Here is an 18,132-nt window from a genome sequence, read left to right as displayed (position 1 = left end):
CTGAAAGATGAAGATGATTCAAGGTAAAGAGAATTCAATTAACAAAGGCAAACCTAGATGTAAAAATATACAGACTTCTTTTTTGGTTTATATCACCATAATAAATAATCTTCTTGGAACATATAATTAAATTTTAGTGTTTACAGAGTGTATTGCTAGTAGAGAACATAAACCCACAAGCTCTTGGATGCCCTCAGGTTGGTTTCCCTCTTGTTTTGTGCTTGGTCCTGTTTCTCTTCATTACCCCCATGGGTGCCTGGGACAACTTGCAGAGATACGCATGCCCATGCAGAGGAAATGTTTGCCAAGTCTGGCTTCATGGACGCTAAGCAAGCAATGCCAGTTCATAAGTTTCAAAAAGAGGAAGGCTTCCTTCTACACATAAGCAACAGAGCCAAGAGCGTGTGGGAGTTCTGCAGTCCTGTTCATCCTGTCAGGAGCTGCACTCTGTCTCTGGCAATGATGCTGCCATCACACTTCTAGCCATAACTAAGTTTACTTAAAACTCTGCAGGTCCCATCATACACATGCACGACAGGTCTCCGTGCAAGTCTCTGAGGCTATTGAACAAATTATGTAGCTAAAGTTGGGTGAGATGAATTCCATTCTGATATTTCACAGCTGAAATAAGAGTAACAGCCTGAATAAACACTGCAGACTTAGTTTGTTCTGTTTTGTTTCATTTCAAATTACAAATTAATTAGGTTTTTTTTTAAAGTTTTAGATTTTTTTTCAAAAAAGGCATTTTCCAGTTTAGGAAATCTTAGATCCAGTTCACACATCTCTATAGGAATTCCAGCATCCTTACAGTGTCATCTGAGGATTAAAACTGATTTTTCATGTCCTGTAAATTGTGCAAACTATGAGACTCTCGCTGTAAACAGAAATCAGGTTTACAGCCTATACCATCTCAAACTTTGTGGATGTATGCATACAGATGTATATGCATTAAATGAGAGAAGATCAGGATGTGTTCTATTAAAATCTGGCGGATTCACACTTTCTTTTTAATGGCAGGATGTAAATCTATACTGAGTGAAGCAAACATATGTGACAAGGACCTATCAAGTCAGTCTCTAGAAGTGGATAATCTTGAGTCAATGCTGGAACTCCTTTCTTTATTCACCTTCCATGCCCTTGCTTATGTCTCAGATGAATGCTCATAATCCCATTCTCTGGCAAGTTCTTCCTAAGAAAGAGATGTTTCTAGTCTAGCCTTATGAATCACACCTACCATACCCTTTTCAGGCCAGAAAGAAATACAGGAGCTGATCTATAGTCCATTGACTTCAATGGACCTTGATCCAGGGGCATAAATTACATGTTTCTACATGACAATTAAAACATTGACTTGTTAGGGCAGTCTTTAACCCAGTGAAACTGCCTTACAGTGAACGAGTTTTTCTTCCACAATCAGACAGACATAAACACACACACACACAAAAAAAAAAAAGATTCAGACTTCTTTTATTCCCAGTGTTTGTGGATATGAAATATAGTGATGAGCTCCTAAGTAACACACTATCAAAGTAAAATTAAGCATTGTGATTATGTCCCTAGCCTGTTGGCAACAAGCCATATAAATTATAAAATAGACCCAGGTATAAGAAATCAAACCATAGAATAATCAGGGCTCACAGTAAAATACTGCTATTAAGATAATGTACTTAAATGAGCTACATTGATTGAGTCATTCTGTTGCATCCCTGCACTTTAATGTAGCTAGCCACTTCTGCATATATATTAGCTCACCAGTGCCAAAAAGGAAAATGACCTTTAAGAAATGGCCATTGTCCTCTCATTGTCACTTTCTTTCCTCTCATTTTCTTAATTCTGCCTGATCACTTTTGGTACCTCATGCCTTCATCCTTTTGTTTCCTCAGACTTTTAATGTCACTCCTAGCTGACATAGTCGACTACTCCACTTCTTTGCAATTGGACATTTTTTAGTAAGCCTGGACTTCTTTATACCTCAAGCTTCTTGCTCTGCACTGAGTGATACCAGGCACATCCGTATTTTCAGGACTCTACTGTCATGCCATATAAAATATTAATTCAAAGTTGATAAAAGAAGTCCATGGCCCTGGACTTCATTGTGTGCTAATAGTATGTTTTAATCAAAGGGCTAGCTTCTTAGCTGGGAGTTCAAATCAGTCAATGAAATACATGACTAACATCTTTGTACTCACTTTTTATTCAAATGAAAAAGGAAATAAAATTTAACATTTTGACCACTGCATTTATCGTGTTGTCTTTTGTTTTTGTTTGTTTGTTTTTCAAAACTGAATTGTGCAAATCCTTAGTGGCATGTTGGATATGGACAGTATCCATTTCATTTCAGAATAGACAGTGTGTAAAGCACGTAAAACAGTAAGATTGTTCAGGCTTGGAAATGCTAGTAAGCTTTACTTACTGTGTTAACATTGTAAAATGAAAGATGTCTTTCTGCCCCTCAGTGAATGTATTTAGCTGTGAATGTATTTTCAGAAATACAACCATATTCTACTTGGAGAATGATGGTAGGGAAAACCCCTGAGAAGTCCTGCCTCCCCTTGCCATGTCCAAAGTACTGCTGTAAGCACAACACTTAATCAGAACCACTGCAACAATGGTCATGGTTAGAACTGAAACTGCATCCTTAGTTCGTCTTCCAATGGTAACAAAGTCTGTACTGAATATGTAGGCAGGTTTCGTGTGGTGTGTTAGAAATACACAAGCACAAGTATTGCATAAAGCTGGATGTTCTGTGTTAGAATTTGGCTAGAAAGCAAGACCCCTACAGAAGGAACCCTGTTAAAATTAGGAAGGAACCCTGAGAAAACACTGAAGAGCCACAGTCTTCCCTGTGCTAAAAGAGCTGTTAAGAAATACTGCCTCAAAATCAAAAAACGTGCTGAATGAGCAAAGGAGTGGGCAAAGACAAAACAGCTGATGCAGGGGACACTCTCCAACCCCGCTGACACACACACACTCACACACACATATACAGGCTGCTGTCTCTTGCAAGAGTTGTTGATTCCTAACTGTAAATGTCAAGCAAAGTTCCTAATGGAACTTTGTCTGCTCTCCATGAGACAGACTGTGTAAGTCCAGAAAGGTGTAGTTTACCCCTCTTTGTACTACAATGGGCAAGTTTGTCCATTAAAACAGTTACTCTTTTTACTTAGTGGATTTAAAAACTTCAATGCGATTTTGGTATGATTGCATGTGCAAGAAAGCAAAAACCAACAAACTTGGCCAACTTCTGAACTCTGTGACCCTGAAACCACTGGTAATTTCGTTTAAGCAAGGGGTTCAGAAGTTTGCCCTGATGAAAACAAGCTTTACGCAGCAACACAGGCTGGCCTCAGCACCACTAGTCAAACCAGTGATCTCCCATGCAGGTTCTGTTCCACTCCAGGCCACAGTTCCAGCACCACTCAAATCTACACTGAGGGCGAGGACATTTCATGTGCATGCAGCCACCTGCAAAACAGCAACAGAATTAGATAATTTAATTGAGAATTATCAGTGTGAAAATCAACTTTCTTAGGTGCTCATTTATTAACTAAGTAGAATGTTTAATAAAAGAGAAGTACAAACCTGAAGAATATTTTTCCTGAGCTTTCTAAAACTTGCTACTCCATTTCATATTGGGGTGTAATGTGTTGGTCTCACTTAAGGGACTGCAGGAGTAGGAGGAAATTAGAAATGACTGTACTAGGGTCAGCAAAAAGAGATGACAGTCTGTGGCCTCTGAAAGCAGACATGGAGGTGTCTCCTCAAGGATACTCTACCTTAGTCCAGCTGTGAGCCAGAAGGCGAACAAAATGCAATTCTTTTTTGAAATTGGATTCAACAATTTAGGGATTTGCAGAGAGTAAATCAGGAGATACAGAATTTGGTGGCTGACTTCTGATTATATCAAAATGACAGTAGTAATTTAAGTTGATTTGACCTTCTTAGTATCTGAAGCAGTCTTTTGATCGTGTGTTTCCTGTGTGCTGAATTTCTTACTTGCCCATACTGTGAGAGCGGCTTTAATCTCTGCCCACAACCTTGATCAAATGTTTATCTTGTAATATATAAAACATTAACATTGTCAAATGTCATTACAGAAATATACTTCAAATGGAAATTATGTTGCTTACCACACAAAGAGATGTCTTGTCTAATTCAAACTGAAAGAAAAGCATAGAGTATGAAGAAATGCTGAAATGTCATCTTGGTTTGACTCCAGATGGTGATAGGAGGTACAGGGAGTGCTTGTTCCTGACTGTATGACCTGTTACCCTTACACCACCATTTTTATAAATACCAATCCAGAAGGATCCTCAGAAGGTAAAAACAGCAGGAGACACAAGAACTGGTCTGTTAAATTAGGCCTGCCTGCTTCATTTGACAGAAAGAGAAAACTAGCTGTGATGGCATGGTCTATTTAACTATTTATATCTTTTTTTAAGAGATGCAATTCACCAGACATTTTTATCTTATTTAAATGTAAGCGTACCAATGGCCAGCCTCCATGTCACACTTTACTTATGGTTTAGGTCCAATCTTCTCTTCTGATTTGTATTAAGCAATCACTGGGTAAAATACGTCTCAGTCCTGGTGCAGGACTGAGACCTGTGGGTACCTTGTGGTCAAATATGTGCTCTACCTGCTAAGCTACATAAATCATGTTATTCTCTGCTACGCGGCAGTTGAGATCAGCAGTAAGAGTGGAGAGTGCCTCAAGCAGCATGGCTGACAGCTTTGTGGGTACAGCGGTCCTCTGAGAGATATGGATGGGTGTTTAAACTCACTCAGAGTGGGAAAGTGTTTCACTCTTTCACTTTGGCTAATACAGAAATGTTATTGGTGTACTGAAGTATTCTACAATGCCTATAGCTATACAGGCTATTATAGAAAAATTATTGACATAGAGAAATATAGGCTATTACAGAAAAGTTATTGGCATCGTCACTGTCCCTTGTAAAAGACAGTGTCCACAGAAGCATTTGGGGAGTGAAGACACAATTATTCTCTTGTGTGGACTCAGTGTACTCCTCCCAAATGAGGACTGCTGGAAGATAGTGTACAGTTGTCAGCCTCTTGACACCTGCTGTACTTAGGCAGGAGTGAGGTGATCCTTTCAGCTTACAAATGTCAGCCTAGAAGGTGGCACGTGCAGTACCCATGACCAGAGAAGAAAGCAAGCACTGCACTTTTTAAGCTTCACTCCTTAATTCGCAAGATCACAGAATCACTGGAGTGGGAAAGGTGACTTTAGAGATCATTCAGTCCAAACCCCACTGCTCAAAGCAGAGACAACAAAAGAAGGGTTATCAAGGTTGCATGCAGTGAGTTTTAAATATCCTAGAATGGAGACACTTTCTGGGGTATCTGTTCCAGCCTTCAATCACCCACATGGTAAAAGCATTTTCTTATGTTTAAGTGAAATTTCCTGCATTTCAGTTTGTGCCCATTGCCTTCTGTCCTTTTAGTGGGCACCACTGAGAAAAGTTTGGCTCTGTCTTCTTTGCTCCCCACATCAGGTATTTCTGCAGTCCTTTTTTTCAACTTTGTAACCTTCCATTGGACTCACTCCAGTCTGTGTACAGGGAAGCCCAGAACTGGATCCACCACTGTAGACGTGTCTCCCTGACCTGCTGCCGGTCATGCTCTTCCTGCATGGTGCTGCTGGCCACCTTTGCTGTAAAGGCATGTTGCTGGCTCATGTCCAACATGCAGTCCACCAGGACACTCGGGTGCTTTCCATCCTTTTGGCCCTTAACCTGTACTGGTACATTTCACTTTATTGAACTTCATGAGGTTTCTCTCAGCCCATTTCCCAGTCTGTCAAGGTCACTCTAAATGGCAGCACAATCGACTGATTCCATTGTGTTGAAACTGTTGTGGCTTTGGCATTTTGCATTATGAGGCATTGTTCTGACATGGATCAGGGTATAAGCAAGCAAAGGTCTTTTCCTGCTCATTATCCGTTTTCAGTAAATATTTTCTTTCAAAGATAAAAAGTATAATGGCCTTTATTTCCTTTTTGATACACTGGGGATTTTACAAGCAACTTCTCTGAACATTAGTGGGAGTTGTGTAAATGGTGTCAAATAGGGATATCCTGTTTGTGATAAGTGACAACCTCCTGAAATTTAACAGTAAAGATTTTGTAGTAGAGTCCAAGGGAAGGTAAAGTACTGCCTCAAGTCTGTCCAGAAGTCTTTTTTATTTGGCTGCACACAAACTGTTAAGTATGAAAACTCAGGATTATTATTTGTCTGTTTCTAATCCAGTTCAACTTCTGTTTTCCAGCCTGTTTTACAAGCCTGTAAGTAATTTTTTTGACCTACCCCTCTGTTATCTCTCCTCTGCTGCCTACCTTGCTCTCTACACTTTGCCAAATCTTGTCTCACCTTCCCACTCTTGAATTCATGCTTTCTTTCCTTCTGCTTCTTGTGCTTGAAGAAGTCTCCCACTTTCCATCTGCCAACTGCCTTCTCTTCTTTCATCAAACCCTAGATCTCAGGATTTTGTCCTATTTCTTCCTCAGTAATATTACTGTGGTATCACTATTTGAAGTGTTCTTGCAGTTTACAGTGTCTTACTTGGTGTTTTCAGCATCCCACTGGAGTAAATGCCACAAAACTGAGAGGCATCCTCCATACTTAATATTTCCATTATATATAGGCAATAATTTGGGTATATTTTAATTAACATAAATACAATTAAATTTTGGAACAGTATGAACCTTTAGGGTTCCTTTTCCCCATTTTAACCACCCAAGTGCCAGTAGATTGCTTATGTTCCTACATAGTAAGCATTGACTAGTGCAATCAGTTTGGCAGAGTTCATGTTTCTTCCTCTAACTTGTTCTTCTACTATGGGCATGTCACTGGGTTGAGATTAATCTCATCTAAACTCAGCTATATACTGTGTAGAATTCTGCAGCTGGACTAATTATCACACCCCACTTTTAGGTACAATTCTTATGGCCTACACTAGACACGCATTCTGTTTCATTGAGATGAGTTTTACCCTACAAATGTCTATGTTTTACAGTGACAATGAAAAATCTAGACAACTAGATGAATATTCAGTCATATGAATGCTACATCCAGTGTCTCTCTAATGCCTCATTTTCCTTAGCTATAAAACAGAGGACATTTTACGAGGCTTAAGTAGTGGCTTTAGAACTACGTGATTTAGATGTAGTGATTTCAAGATAGTTTAGTTAAAGTGACAGGCATTCTTTGGAATAATAGTGTGCGTGTGTACGTATGAACATTCATACATTGATATTATAAAAAGAATTTTAAAAGATAGTTAAGAATGAAATATCTAATAAATTTACCGTTTTTCTCTACTGGAATATTGCAGTTGGGGCATGGCTTAGTTGTCTTCTTGATTGTTTCTCTAGATGCCTCTTCCCATCGAGCTTGCATGGCTGCATGTTCATCAACTACATATCCCTGCAAAGAGCGAAAAAAAACACCTGTGGGCACAACACTGAAAGGCTGTACTGGGACATGATATCTACATTGAAGCAATAACTATCTATCCATGAGAAACAGACAGGAGTGATTGCCAGGCCAGGTAGGTTGGACTTGTTGAGAGATGCAGAACTTTGCTTCAAAATGCAAACTTCTTTTCTCCCAGTGTATTGGGTTAGATCCTGGGCTGCAGGATGGTGGGAGGAGATGCTGCAGCTGGAGCATGTGCCATCCCAGGGGTCCTTCTTGCATCCAGCTGCAGCAGAGGCTGCTTCCTCCACCCTGCTCCCTGCCCTGAGTGGAAGGCAGAGCCCACAGGAGGACACAGAAGGCATTAAGCCATGCTGCAAATGCACAAAGACAGGTAAAGCAGAAGGCAAAGAGAAGCAGGAGTCAGATGAACCCAGCTGAAGTGTGACATGTTAACACCATAGGCTTGATTCTGCTTCAGGAATTAAAGCCCTCCTTGCAAGGAAGACCAAAACATCATGACTATGAAACACTTGGTAACACAAAATGGTGGGGTCCCTGGAAGGAAACTCTTTTTCATAATAAAGCATAATCCTTTGTTCCAGAGGTCTAAATGTCATTCAAACATAAATCCATATAAATTTAAGAGGCCTTAAGAGGCACAAAGAAGAAACACAAAAAAATTTGGAGAAAAAGTAAAAACACCCAACCCTAGTGAACAATGAAAGCAAGTAGCTCCCCAGATAGAGCGACACAGATGAAAAAAGTCATCATGAAGAGGGTTTTAAAAGGGACTCCTGTGTTTGTCCTATTTATGACTGGGACAAAATTATGTAATCTACACAAGTGTCCTACTTGGCAATTTCCTACCTAAAATGATAGTAGAAGGACAAAGGAGATGGCAGTGCCTAGGGTCATTTATATCACACAAGGTTGGTAACTATGTGAATAGCAGCTGTAAACAATGTATGCAGGTCCCAGCCTTGAAGTTCTGCTCTGTCCATTCATGGTGTGGTTTGTTGTTTTTTTTTTTTGAGCATGTGGGAAAATAATGAGCTTAAACTAAATTACATCATTTGCAAAAATTCCCCTAACTTCTTTGTGTATATCTTCAACATACTTGTAGGCTGTACATGGATATTTTAAATATATTTATTTCTATCAAGACAGAAAAATAAAACTGGCCCAGTTTTGAAACATGCAGCACAATCATTACTGCTTGATTTCTGCTCAGCTAGTAGAGGTTTTACTTAGATAAAACCTATGAGTTGTTGCAGTGTCAGTGAGTAAGACCTAGATTTTATTTCTTAGCTGAAGTCACCTGAGTTAAAATGGAATAACAAAGAACGATATCTGCAGAAACTAATTTCCAGCTCATCTGGTGGCCATTGCAAGGTGCATTAAAAACAAAACAAAAGAAAACAAATCAAAACAAAACCCCAAACCCACAAAAACCAAAACCCCAAGCCTTTTTAATCAGAAAATCTCAACAATGGTATTATTTTTTTTATTTTACTACCAACATCCATCTCTTCACACCTTGAATTGCTTTTGTTGCTCCTCACTTAATATTCTCCAACTTGCTGTTATTTTTGATGTCGAGGGGACAAAAGTGAACATAGTCTTCTCATCTGTATCCTTAGAAGTGACTTTTACTTTTGTTTTTCTGCATCTGGAGAGGGAACTCGGCTCTGCTCCCTGCTGGATTATTCAGCAGTTTGGCAAAAGGATGACCTCTATACAACATCACATTAGTAAGTTCTGGGAAACAGAAAAAGCAGCTCAGGCTAATAGCAAAGAACATTATCTAGTATTGATCTTGCAACACCTTGATCTTAAAGGATGACTTTAGTAAGCAATCTGAGATAACTCAGAGAGTCCTGAACACAATACGGGGAGAGTGGGGAACACCTGACCTGGGACTCAGTTTGCGCAGTGACAGAATGAAGTTGACGTTAATTTGATCTCATTGTGATGGGAATTAATTGCTTAACATCTATACAGATGATTCAAGATGAAAATCAGTATAGCAGTGATAAATCTTTGCTATTCTTTTCAGAATAATAGCTATATGAGACCAGAACTATTTTTAGGTTGTAGTCAACCCAAAAGAGGTTCACAGTGGCTCTGTTTCTCTCAAATAGTCCAAATCCAAACTGTGTGGTTCAGCACTTGGAAACACACTTTTTCTCCATCTTCTTGTCTTTGTTGTGCCCTAATAGCAAATGAGAGTGAGGAAAATTTCACATGCCAAATTGCTAATTTGATTTGTATAAAGATACTTGATTTTAGTTCTGAAAACAAATGCAAACTTGTAAAAGCTTAGGAAGAACTAAAATAAACAACTTCAAAACACTCGTATGCAATTCACCAAGAAAGAACAAATTGCTGAAACAGCAGTCAATTATTATATCAACATTTTCCATTGCAAAAATTTTAGCATGAACTAGATGCAGCAGCATGATGTTTTCAGCCCGTTAGAGCTGAAATGTCCCTCCTGAGCCCAAAGCTGCTGAATGCTAAGTTAAAAACTTCCTGCTACAGGAAGCAAATGCAGAGTAGTACAGTGATGGAGTCCTGATTCAGTAAAGAAATCACACCATACTGATCTATGAGTCTCCAGTGTTCATGTGCTTTATTTAGTGCACCACATACAATCACTGCAAGCACACATAGATTTATCTGCATTTTTTCCTCAAACAATAAAGGAAAGGCTGTTCTCCATTACCAGTATCTACTTAAATCACATTCTTTCACCCTAAGATAGCAAATCTAGTCTCTTATTTGATAATGGCCTAGGTAATAGAGCAGGTTTATCAAGCAGAGGTGGCTCAGTTTATTTGGCCTCCTGATCTTGGGTAGGACGTTCAGAGATGCACATCAGTTTGCCAGGGAGAGAAGACTTTAATCACGTGTGATACTGACCTCACACAGTATGTTCCCCAATTACTACAAAATGTTTGCCCTAGTAGTGAAAAGCTACTAGATTCTATCCATGCCGCTTTATGAATTATTTTTTTTTTAATGCTTAACTATGCTGCACATTATGACCAGGAATGAATGCCCCAAAATAACAGCAAGCTACAGTAAAAGCTGTTGCAAGCATTATTCAACATCCCCTCTGCAATATTCCTTGAGTGAGACAGTGGAAAAAGTCTGTCTTGCTATCTCTGGGTCACACTGAAGGGCATAGAGTTACTTCTGTTTCTACGCTGAGAACTTTGGAAAAGTTAACAGGGATAAAGAGATCAGAGAGACTGCTGAGCACTATGCAGCAATACAAGAACATGTACATGAAAAGCTTTTTATGGAGTTAATCAATACCAGTGAGTACTGGAAAGAGTCTTACAGAGACAGAAAGCATCTTGAAATAGAAATAAAGTGTCCTTAAAGCAGCATCTCATTCAGGTAATAGGGGACACATCAACTTGTCGGTAGAACTACATAAAGTAAACCAAGTATGTGTTCAGAGTCAGCTACTAAGTAGAATCATAGAATACTTAAGGTTGGAAAGGACCTTAAGATCATCTAGTTCCAACCCCCCTGCCATGGGCAGGGACACCTCACACTAAATCATGGCACCCAAGGCTCTGTCCAACCTGGCCTTGAACACCACCAGGGATGGAGCATTCACAACTTCTTTTGGCAACCCATTCCAGTGCCTCACCACCTTTACAGTAGCACCATCTAGATAAAAAATTTATGGAAAAAGTTCTGTTCTGGAAGTATTAGATATATAATGTTTAAACCCAATATCTACTGCAGAATATAATGCAATATGTAAGAACACCTTTTTATGATCATGCTTATTTTACCTAGCATAGAAAATATCTGAAAACTGAAGACCCTTGATTCAGAATAGAATATGAAGCTGTTAACATTATGCTGTGTTTAGCTTTAGTACATGTAATTTCTAGACTTCTGCTTCTTTGCTCTTGGTGCTTAATTTCTTTCTGATAAGCAAAACTGGTCATGCATAGCTTCAAAAATGCATCCTAGTGCAGCTTCCTTTACATCAGAAATACCTATTCTTTTGATCAGAAATGCTCTGGTTTAAGTTAATTTTCCTTGGGAAAATAAGATTAAAAAAAAAAAAGAAAGAAATGTGTAAAATGATGATTTTATGTGACATACAGAATTCTAGAAAGGTTCAAAACAGAGCATATTACTCATTTTCTAGCACGGATGTGAGAATCACTATGGATATTTGAAAGTGTTTGAAAGGAAAACAAAGAATAATTCATTGTACACAAAGCAATGTTCAGCCCACCATAATACTTAGATTATCACAGCCCACTAATTATTTTGGGCTAGAGCTCTAAGCAAAAGCAGCTTCATCTGTTGAAGCCTGATCCATGAGGGATGGTGACAGTCAGACTTGAATTTCCTTTGTTTTCTCAGTATCTACTGGGCTGTTTTGTGAACATGTTCACATGAATTAATCTCCTGTTGTGTTTAGCGGGGTCTTTTGCTTCAGTTGTGGGGAGTAAAAATAGCAGATGTCTAGGGCACTAGACAAATTGGAGGGACTTTGGGTTAAATGAAGTTGTTAAGGAGTAAAAATCTCACAGATGTGTACATAGCTATAGGACTATGTTCTAGTCTAGAGAAAGTTTTGGGCTAATTAAAACACTAAAATATGTCTATAGATAAGGAACAGGAACGATATCTACCAATGGGAATATGTTTCCCAAGAAAACAGAAGTGTCAGTGCCACAGGGACGCAGTTAAATTCACATGAAGCAGCTTTGTGCTAGCCAATTTGTCTGGTGTGCCTAGGTAATTCTGCCATTAAAAAGAAGTCACTTTTTGATGGCAGCAACTAGCTAAAATCAAAGTGATAGACACATGGTATTGTGTCTGATACAAACAAAAGAGACTTCCACAGAATAAAATCAGAGAGCTCTGTTTTGGTGACACTGTACATCAAGGTTCTCGCACTGCCTCTTGGGGCCATTCATATCATCATGAATTAAATTCAGGTAGTTGTGAATATTGAATTTACACTGCTCTACAGCAGAAAATCTAATCTAATACAGGTCATTCTTGTAGGACTGTTTTCCATGAGTGGAGTAAAGATGTGCCTTCTCCCATAAATTGCAAAAAAGCTGCAAATGACTGTCAGCTTAACCTCATAAACAACAGCACCCTGTCAAGTCTTTTTAGTTTATTGCTGCCCAAAACAGGAATTCTAGAATTCTCTCTTTATAGTTCCCATCTCTTTCTCATTAGACAGAAAGTTAAGACCTATTCTCAGATTTCCTCCGGTGCATCTTTATTTATAACAGAGAGATTAATTTTACAGGACATTTCCTGGTTATAGTTATTTTTCTTGCTCCTTTAATTAGGCATCTGTGGGTTGAAATGTCCTGTTCTTGACATTGTGAATATACTAGGTACTAAATGCCCAAGCTTTTCTTTTACAACTGCTTAAGATACTTTAGAAATCAAGCTAGGTGAGCCATTATTTTTTTACAGCCATGTTTTATTTAACTTTTTAAATTTATCTGATGGAAAAAAAATCAATGGTCTAATAATAGATGTTCCATATTTCATACTGTGACTGAGGACTCATTGAAAGATGTTATATATGATGAACCTCTTCAGTAGCTTTTTCTTTCACTAAAATGCAGAGAAATTATTAATGTTTTTTGTGGTCAGCATTAACTATTTATCATTTTGATTAATGTCACCTCTCTTTTGAGTAGAGAAAGAAGTTTCCATACAAATGCTGTGTTTCTCATTTTAGCTTTTGCCTGTAGTACACCATTTCCAATACCTCACCATCTGTTTTGATGTTCTAAAAGCAGTAAGGAAAGTTTGCCGAAACAGTGAAGGAACAATTCTTAAAGTGATATTTGCAATATTTAGAGCATGTATACAAAACACTGACAGCCATGAACTGATTCAGAAGGTCATGTAAATGTGGAGTACAATATAATGTATGTTTTCCCTAACAACTCACTTTTCACTGAAGGTTCAAGCCAAAAAGGAGCTTGCTGCTTCCTTCATACAGTAAGTCAGGGGACACATAGTAATTCCATAGTTTTGTCAGCATTATGGCTTTCTGTTACACTTTAATATACACATTGCATAGATTTCAATTTCACAGCAACATTATAAGAAATACACTGCACCAAGACCGATTTTACTGAAGGTTTGGAAAATATTTCATGTCTTAGCATTCAGCTAAGGACATTTTGGAAGCACCTTTTTTGGGAATTCCACATTAAAATCAAATTTTGAAATATCTTGTTCTTACAGTGGGCCAATATGTTCTGCTATATAACTACACCAAACTGCCACCCACATAGAGACCCTGCATGCTTGCTGGAAACCTACAGGCATAAGAGATTAGACAAGATGCTGTTTAGTGGATGGATAAAGAAGCCTGGCAGGCAATAACTCTATATTTTATACCACCTACTGGCAACTTCAAGACCTGCATACGTGAGGCAATGGGAGGGAAAGATGGGCTAGAGGCTCACCTGCAGCCCAAGTGAGCTGGGAGCTTTAGAGGAATACATTACAAAAGCACTCAGCAGCATGCCAGGTGATGTGACAGGCTTTCCTGGATGTGTGCACACATACGGGTGTGCTTTTATGCTGCATCTGTGCAGCAAAAAAGCATTTCTGGGAAGTGATCAAATGGGTCTGCTTCAGGGCTGATTGTTTGCCTGAAGGCTCATGACTGAGTTAGGTTTGAGACCATAAACTATGGTTAGGGTTGCAGTCAGGGCCCCAGTGGCATGTGCTGATGAGCAGAATCAGCCTGCACTGATTCTGCTGAGGCACTGCACTCCTTTTGATTAGGTCTGATGGATTCCCAGGCTAACAGGGGTTCTGGATACGTTTTACACTGCCAGTGGCAGAAAATCAAAGTTACTGTCTGAATCCTGTTTTAGCTACGTTAGTACTGTAAGGACTTGGTCCCAAATAGCAAACAGCTGAGGTCTGATCTGAAGGTGGTAAATTTGGAGATAGGTTTTGGTATTTTGGTGACAAGGCTTCCATCTTAGGGCTACAGCTGGGAGAGGCAGCATCCCACAGGTTTGGAGTGGCGTTGAAATTTTACAGCACTAGCTGTAAAATAACACCAAAGGTTTAGAACATGTAGCTTTCTGGCTTAGTAAAAATGCTGTTGCTCTTTCTTGTAAGAGGCCACAGCTTTTGCGCCAGACCAGCACCACAGGCCTCAGGATCCATCAGGCTTTATGTGGACTTTTCTTGGCCTGCCTAGAGATTTGGTTTAGCAAGTGACAGCAGTTATCTAATTACGAGGTGACTATTGCCTATTTTGCTTTTGCTCTTGTATAATTTTTATAATTGCATGTTTTAACAATGTTACATGTATTTTTGTAACTAACAGATGGCAAGGACAAATATAGGTATTATGGGCAGAATGAACTCTCTCTGACCCTACAGTAAAAAGTCATGCAGAGGCGTAAAGGCATGGGATGGTAGCAGAGGCCTTGAAAGCACAGGCACAGGATAATATGGGAGGCCCTGGTGTTATAAACAACACTCCAGTGGTTAGTTACCCAAAAGCAGCCTTTAGAAATCAGTAAAACAGTCTTTAAGGATAACAAAGAGAACAAAGACATAACTGACTTAGGCAGAACATTCCATAGATAGTAAATTTGGATCCAGTCAACCTGCACACCAGTGAAGGAGTGTGTTTACATATAAAAGTGACCCTGAACATATCATACAGTGAGAAGGAAATAAAACATCAATATCAACATTATTCTCTTCCTGGTAAAGGATTCACTATGCCAGGCCGTCGCAGACTGAATTGAGCCTCGGACCCAGAGGGGCAGCGGAGGGTTAAACATAACACCAAAGAAATGGGTTTTACCAGAAAGTTTGCATATCCATTATTTTAACTATATATAAATTGAACTATAAGACCCAGTGTTATTGTAAATGGATTAAAAATAGTTCTTCAATTACCTTTCTAAGACTTCTATAAGACTAACATTGAATCTTTTACTTTGCATATAGGATGAACCTGGTCTGAAGACCTTTAGCAAGTAATGAGATTTTCGATTTTCAATGTAATAAAATGGCAGAAATTCAGAAAACCTGTTCTATAACCTGTCACCAAAAAAACTGCTACAGTTTTTAGCTGCATCAGCAGCTAAAGGTGCATGGGTTTTGCTGGACTGCATGGTTTTCAGGGCCAGGGTTGCTAGAGCTGGCTGGAATTAAGGCTTGGACTAGCACTAGATATGGCCTGAGAGGATTTTTAAGGAGCTTGGGTTAGATCCTGGAGCAGAAAAGACCACTGGGCAAGTTTTAAGACTTCAGCCACCATGGATGTTTAATCCAGTTTAGATGTACAGCTGTTGCTGTCCCAGGGTTAATTGCGGAGTTTGCTCAAATGAGATGAACTGGATTTACATCTGGTCCTACAAAGACTGCCAGACTGGTTTTGTGGGATGATGAATTAGACATTAGATGTTCTTTTAGGTTCAAGCTTTTGAATGCAGGTAATTGGAGAGATTTGTGCACAGCTGTACTATAGAAATCTACCATGATATTTATTCTCTTAATTCACAGCAACCTCTGAAAAAGCAAACTTGCTAAAAAGTTGTTACCGTTTTATAATCACACACCCAGTGGCTTGGCAGAACAAGATAATCAGCAGCTAAACCATCCTGGGGAAATTTTTTTTTTCATAGAACCATCTCTGAAACATACCTTTTTATAACCTATTTTATCCATTTTGTGTCTTTTTTTCCCAAATATTTATGTCTCTGTGCCCCACACTTTGGTCACTTATTATATATGCACTACTTTTATATTAGTGTCATTGCTATCGCTATTATGGTTTACCTTGCAGATGTCTTATCAACATGCCCAGCACCAAAACTGTCCTGGGAGCTACTCTGTTTGTGTTCAAATCTAATGTGGTCATATGTTGTCCGGTTGCTACTGAGCAAGAAGATGCATTACTTATTGTGGTAAAAAGCAAACTGTCTACAAAGGTTTTGTGCTAGGAAAGTCGGGCTAATTTTAAGCTGGGGACTTAAAGAGGAAGCTGGTTTATGGCTAGATTCCCCACCAGCATAGACTGTCTCTGGGTGAGGTTAAAAGGGGCCAGGAAGCTTGGTTTTGTGGTGTACGTAGCAGGGACTATGTGGTTATTTCTAAACCTAAATCTGGATGGAGTAACCTTTAGTGTCATTGATTCCATCATGAACACTGTGCCTTTTAATCCATCAAATACGATTACTTCTCTCATCCCAAACTTCAAACAGCTCCAAGAGGCTGCAGTGTTTTAAAAGAAAGCTTCTCGACTGGAATTGCCACAGAAACATTTTATTTTCCCTGAAATTATGTATGTTTCACACTAAGAAGGGTTATAATCAGCCCTGCAGCAGTAAGTAAATGCTTAAGATGAACTTTCAATGGCCTATCAGAGCTAAAAGTGGGCATTTTGATAGAAAGAGAACATTCTGTCCACACCAATGGACCATGCAGTATCTGTGCATAGACCGGAAAGAATATGATATGCTAGTATTTAGAACTAGGCTCCTCTCTGCACGGCTGCTGCTGAGTTTGCCTTTTCTGCCCCAGGCAGCAAGCATTACCCTCTAGCTTCCCACCATTATAAGGTTCAGCCTCCTTGGTTTCGAATAGCCTTAAGCACCACATGTGGTACCTGCTTTATCCCTCTTGTTTCTTTTTCTTCCTCCTGCCAACTGACTCCATTTTCCCTTCCCTGATGCCTTCCCTCCCTTCACAATTCCACCAGCTCTGCTCCCCACTCTTGACCTCAGGCTTTTTCCTTAGTCCTTCTGATATCTACCCAAGCACAGGCCCCTTTCACCACCACCATTCCTGCTTCCTAGACCCTCATAATTGTTCCTTGTCACTTAACAGGCTTACTCCCCTTCTTCTCTCTTCCTTTTCCTCTTTCTGAAGCTTTCACAGCAACTCTGACAGGTCACAGTCACTCCATCAGCTCTTGGCCTTCATGGACACTTGAATGCTTCTGTATCAGGCTCTCTTTCTGAGGGATTTCCTGCTCCAAGACTTCCCAAATGGGTCACACAGGCTGCTTTGAGTGGCACCACAGCTCTTCCCTCTCTCCAAGTTGCCATCAGCTCCTGGCTACCCAGATCCTCCACACACCACTCCTTTTTGTCTTCTCTTCCAGTGCTTTCACACCCCTAATGCTCCACCAGATGCATCTCTGTAATGCTAATTTAGGCCTTGACCTACCCACAGTGTTTCCTCTCATACTGGGAATGTTAGAGACATGCAGGCATTTGCAGAAATGTGAAGACAACAGAAAGTCTTTTCACTACTATAGCTGCTAGAGGCTAAAGTAAAACCTGCATTTTTCTCATAGAAAGTATTTTCATGAGACCATGTATCCTGAACCAGTTTTGGAGAGGAACAGTTTGGTGACAGAGTGTCTTGTTGACCCTGAAATCCGAGTGAAAGGAATTGTACCAATGAGATCTGTTTCTAAAATAAATGATATGGAAAGAATATGGAGAGGAGGCAGCTACAGGAGATGAAGACAAGTGTGTTATTCCCACCTTGAAACAGATGACGGTCAAAGATAAAACAATCGTTCTCACTGCCTCAACAAGCAGCGCAATACCAGCAAGTTAACTCTGACACACAGGGTTGTGCATCTATCACAGGGTGGCCAAACAGAACAAAAAGGCTGAAAGCACAG

At 39.5% G+C, this 18,132-nt stretch overlaps 1 protein-coding gene across 3 annotated transcripts in view; it reads right to left on the bottom strand.

The window, feature by feature from the left end:
* Positions 1-2,178: 2,178 nt before the first annotated feature.
* The window catches only part of PRKN (parkin RBR E3 ubiquitin protein ligase), a 740,903-nt gene continuing 724,949 nt past the window's right edge, over positions 2,179-18,132 (bottom strand). For all 3 annotated transcript variants that reach the window (XM_061471412.1, XM_061471414.1, XM_061471413.1), the window contains 2 exons: positions 7,328-7,445; positions 2,179-3,465 (listed from right to left, as the gene is read on the bottom strand). In XM_061471412.1, coding sequence (XP_061327396.1) covers positions 3,356-3,465; positions 7,328-7,445 — 228 coding nt within the window. In that variant the 3' untranslated portion in view covers positions 2,179-3,355. The remainder of the gene's footprint in view (positions 3,466-7,327; positions 7,446-18,132) is intronic.

Source organism: Pezoporus flaviventris, unplaced genomic scaffold, assembly GCF_033815535.1.
Source record: "Pezoporus flaviventris isolate CSIRO_AGI_PZ_B2104156 unplaced genomic scaffold, CSIRO_AGI_Pfla_v1 ptg000066l, whole genome shotgun sequence".
Classification (NCBI taxonomy): domain Eukaryota; kingdom Metazoa; phylum Chordata; class Aves; order Psittaciformes; family Psittacidae; genus Pezoporus; species Pezoporus flaviventris.
The sequence above is the reverse complement of the archived record's forward strand: the minus strand, read 5'-3'. Positions and strand labels throughout refer to the sequence as shown.